Raw genomic sequence first — 4,559 nt, forward strand, 5'->3', positions numbered from 1 at the left:
TTATTGTTTTTCGTTAGTAGAGACTACATAGACTGGTTTTAGATGGCAATGGATTTTCTTATGGGTTTGTGTCCCGTATTGTCTAGTTGAAACAATAAAACCACCATGTTTCCATTTTACTTCCGCATTATTACAATTGATGAGTTATGCTTATGATTGCAAGCTAAGGGGTCTCTCGGACCTTCATGATTCGGGATGTCCATTGCGGTCAGGGCCTCGGTTCGAGTCGTGACATCGATGAACTCATTTTTTAGTCTTTTTTCATCTTTCACGAGCCTCTCATCAAGTTATTTCGAACACTTTGCCACATATTCAATAGGAGGTTTCTTAATTTAAAGGAATTAGGGTCGTTTGGTTAGAAAATAGTTAACCCGAGATAATTAATTCTGGAGTTAGTTATCCCAGAATTATTCGGGATTAATTATCCCACCATGTAAATGGTGGAATAAGTAATTCCGATATTAACTAAAATCTCCAACCAAACATGGGAATTATTTTATCTCAAAATTATTTATCTCTTAGGAACACCCAAAAATCTGATTATGAAATTCATAAAATAATGATATCTTATAAACTATTCACTCAATTTAAAGAATGTTTTTGAACTATGCCAAACATGATTGACCAATTTTGTCACTCTCGACTATAATTAGACAAATTGCTCTCGTTAGTAGCATCGTGCTAAAATAGGAAACTTGTGCTACCATACACCCAAACAGAAAAAAGGCAGTATCTCTTGACCGGACATGGTAAATCTAAGGTCACTTGAAAATGGGGCGTCCACTCCCTAAAGACTTACAGATTTGGGGCGCGTGGCTTACCGTACCATTCAGACATGACAATTCACAAATTAAAACATTGTTACTGTATACCATCTTGAGTTTGTTTCCCAAGAAAATCTAAATCTTGTAGAAGCTTTCGTATGTCTATTTATTAGAGTAGTACTAGTACTAGAAAAAACAAGTTTTTTGAGTAAATTAAAAAAGAAACAAACAGTTCAAATTTTGTTTCTCTCAATAATTCAAATTTTGTTTCTCTCAATAACTTTCACTCTTCTTTTCCCCCTTTAGTACGGTAAATAGTTCCACTTCCCCTATGCGGTCGTCAAGTAGTGAAGAACACCAACAACTCAAAGGTCTAGACAAGAACCTTGCAACTTATTCTTCAAAATCATCATCACCATCATCATCCACATCTTCTAGCAATAATTACCCAATTAATCCTGTACTAATAAATAGTAAAACCATGGAAGAAGTTTGGAAAGACATAAATCTTTCTTCTCTCAATGACCACACTTGTTCTAGAGCTCACATGGATCCACAAAGTACTACTGCTAGCACAATCAATTTTGGTGGCATGATTTTGCAAGATTTATTGGCAAGACCATTAGCTAGTGACCCTCCAACAGCAACAACAGCCTATGGTTCCCCTGTTCCCCCCCCTCCACCTGTTACCATGTTGACATTGAATTCTGGCCCTGAACTTCATTTCTTTAGCAGCTTAAATCCATTGAGGAAAACCTCAATCTGTCTGCCAAAAAACATTTCCAATAGTTCCACTTTTGAGGCATTGGCTTCACCAGCAGCAGGACGGAATGCTAATGGAAAAAAGAGGCATCCTGAATCAGATAACCATTCTGGTGATCAGAAAAACAAGAGGATGATCAAGAACCGTGAGTCTGCTGCTCGATCCAGGGCTAGAAAGCAGGAAAGTTTTGCTTCTCTCTGCATGCCTTTTAAAATTGAATGTGTCATGTTTCTAAGGTGCTACCGGTTAAGGGCTGCACCCCCAAAGTGTGTGTCATATAGGCCGTCTACCCTGAATTGAACCAGTGATATATAGGTTATACCGTTACTCCAAATCTAGCCTCCACCATCCCTCTAACAATTTATTTTTTTTACTTGACATGATACAGTATGCTCTACCAGAATAAGTATTAGATGAGCAGAGGTCTGATTCTGGATTTGAGTTTTGTCACCTCTCTCTGAACTTGTTGTTTTCTCTTCTCACATTCTTTTACTTGGCCAAAAAAAGGTAAAAATGAGTTCCTTTTTCAAACTAAATAGTCGTAAGATGAGTTGAATGGAATGATATTGAAGGTTTAAATAGGTGACTCGAATTTGTTTGACCTTAGGAACTTTCATAAGGTCAATACCCTTTATTAGAATAACGAAAGCAAATGAATTTAGTGGTTGTTTACTTTTTGCTCCTTATCTTGTTTTGGTCAGTTTTGCTGATTTTAGTGTGATGTTTTTCCATATAAATTGCAGGCTTACACGAATGAATTGGAGCAGGAAGTAGCCAATCTGATGGAAGAAAATGCCAGGCTCAAAAGGCAGCAGCAACAGGTTTCTATTTCTAATTTCTGCCTTAATGCTATAATAACAAGATATCCTGTTTTTTTCTGGTTTCCTTATTGAGCTAAGCCTTATGTTTTTGGAAGTTGATTTTATTACATAACTAGTTCTTGAATTAGAAACAAGACTAAAAAAACCTGATCTTTTTTTCATTCATTTGTTCGTTGATTTTTTCTTCTTGTGGTCAGTTATGCTTAGCTTCAGCTGGTGCTCAACTTCCAAGAAAAAACTCCCTGTATCGAACGTCAACAGCCCCATTTTGAGGAATTTCCAACCAGGAATTAATTGGAAAGTCTATTAAGCCATTGACAGCTTATGCCCTTTTTGTAATTGACCCTTGTTTGATGGTGGCCCTGTGATGTTTGTTTCTTCTAAAAAAAAAAAAAAAGGAGAATAGAGGGTGATTTATTATTTGATAATATGGGAAGCCAGACTCTCTCTCTATGTGAGTCTATGATTTTGCTTGTAATAGTTTCTTTTAGACTCTGTAGTAGTCATTTGTCTTTATCCATCATCCTAAAGTCTATATGCTGGTTCTTGTACGTAGTTGTAATGTGAAGTTAATTGTCTGGTTGAGACTAGAGACTTTGTGCAGTCTGGTAGAAAAATTACAACTGTCGTAGCTAGCATTGTTCAATGATCAGTAACAATCTTGGAAGCGTAGAGATCATCTGTTGTTAGCCATCACACTTTCACTTTTATGCTGTGACATCACAGCCACTAAATTGTGGCCCATTTCTACTTTTTTTTTTTCCTTCTGCCGTTATTATTAATAATTAATGTTGCCCATTGATGGGGATGCCTGATGTTTTGTTTTGGCTTTTTGCATTTTTTGGTTCCATTACTAAAGACATTTGGTGCGTGCACTGTACTAGTTAGGATAGTTCATGGAGAAATTATAATCTTAAGTAGCTGTTATATATATATATATATATAGTCCAGACCCCGAATAAAAAAATAAAAGAAAGTTTTATTATTGTGGTATACCAGCCACCTGTTCTGGAACTTCCAGTTCCAATCGAAGCATATAGATCCGTAAAGAAAAATTTTAATATAGAAGATGTTAAACGCATGTGACGATGGGGCCCAAAGAGTACCCGACTTGCATTATTAAAGTTTTCATATATATATATATATATATATATATATATATATATATATATATACTTCCTTCTTTTCGAAAAGAATGACCTACTTTCCTTTTTAGTTTGTTTTAAAAAGAATGACCCCTCTCTTTTTTTGACAATACTTTAATTTCAACTTTTCACATGACATATTTAGAACCACAAGATTAAAGGACATTTTGGTACATTTGACGTAACTTTAATTTAAGGCCACAATATTCAAAAGTCTTCTTTGTTTTCTTAAACTTTGTATCAAGTCAAAGTAGGTCATTCTCTTTTAAACAAAGAGAGTATATATAGAGAGAGGTTATATATAGATAGAGAGAATATACTCCATTTGCTTTAGTTTAAGTTTTTGGTTAGGCGGAATTTATCAACAGACACTTATATTTTGTACGATTTTTCACTTTGACACCTAAAATGAACGGTGTTCATTTTAGGCATCTAAATCAGTCATCAATTGTATCATTTTATTCATTCTCATTTTTGGTAGATATTTCAGCCTCATACATATAGGTAGATACAACCAAGTATTCTCCTTCCAAATCACAGTTACATTAAATGCACAATACTTGAAATTTTCATAATTTGTTGTCATCTTGCAGCATTAAAAGACCTTTTTTTTTGTCATCAATGGAGAAATCACTGGCAAGGTGGAGATGGGCAACCACCCTTTACCAAAAACCTCAATTTCACCAACGTCTCATTCTTCAGGGTTAAAAATTTCAATGCAAATTCATAATGGGTTTCCCGACCCAAATTGGTTATTGAAGGGTAATGTTCCAGACACTTTTCACAGACCCCACTTATGGGTATGTTGTTGCAGTAATGGGTTATTAAGGGCTCAGATTTGCCGTATTTTGAACAAAGCAAAAGAGAAAAATGACATCGTCGTGATGATTTTGCTATTGTATTCACTTATGCTGATAGAGTTGTGATTATAGAGGTATAGTCCCATTTTGAGTTTCAATGTAAAAGCTGCGAGGAAAATGATCATTATCATTGAAGAAATCTGAAGAAATTTTAAAGAAGACAATTTTCGAAGTAAGGTATTGGAGAAGATAATCAAGGAGAAGGG

At 35.1% G+C, this 4,559-nt stretch overlaps 1 protein-coding gene across 1 annotated transcript; it reads left to right on the forward strand.

Moving 5' to 3' along the window:
• Positions 1-756: 756 nt before the first annotated feature.
• LOC107860942 (bZIP transcription factor 27) lies at positions 757-3,100 on the forward strand. The gene is made up of 3 exons (XM_016706377.2): positions 757-1,707; positions 2,271-2,348; positions 2,546-3,100. The coding sequence occupies exons 1-3, from the start codon at positions 1,096-1,098 to the stop codon at positions 2,618-2,620; spliced, it is 765 nt and encodes a 254-aa protein (XP_016561863.2). The 5' UTR covers positions 757-1,095; the 3' UTR covers positions 2,621-3,100.
• Positions 3,101-4,559: the final 1,459 nt, after the last annotated feature.

The sequence above is a fragment of the Capsicum annuum genome, chromosome 2 (genome assembly GCF_002878395.1).
Source record: "Capsicum annuum cultivar UCD-10X-F1 chromosome 2, UCD10Xv1.1, whole genome shotgun sequence".
NCBI classification, from domain to species: Eukaryota; Viridiplantae; Streptophyta; class Magnoliopsida; order Solanales; family Solanaceae; genus Capsicum; species Capsicum annuum.

Bases quoted from the DNA above. Each gene is read 5' to 3' on its own strand.
- LOC107860942 (XM_016706377.2), top strand. From the start codon at position 1,096: ATGCGGTCGTCAAGTAGTGAAGAACACCAACAACTCAAAGGTCTAGAC. The intron at 1,708-2,270 runs GAAAGTTTTGCT...TATAAATTGCAG, and splicing joins GATCCAGGGCTAGAAAGCAG to GCTTACACGAATGAATTGGA. The intron at 2,349-2,545 runs GTTTCTATTTCT...TCTTGTGGTCAG, and splicing joins TCAAAAGGCAGCAGCAACAG to TTATGCTTAGCTTCAGCTGG.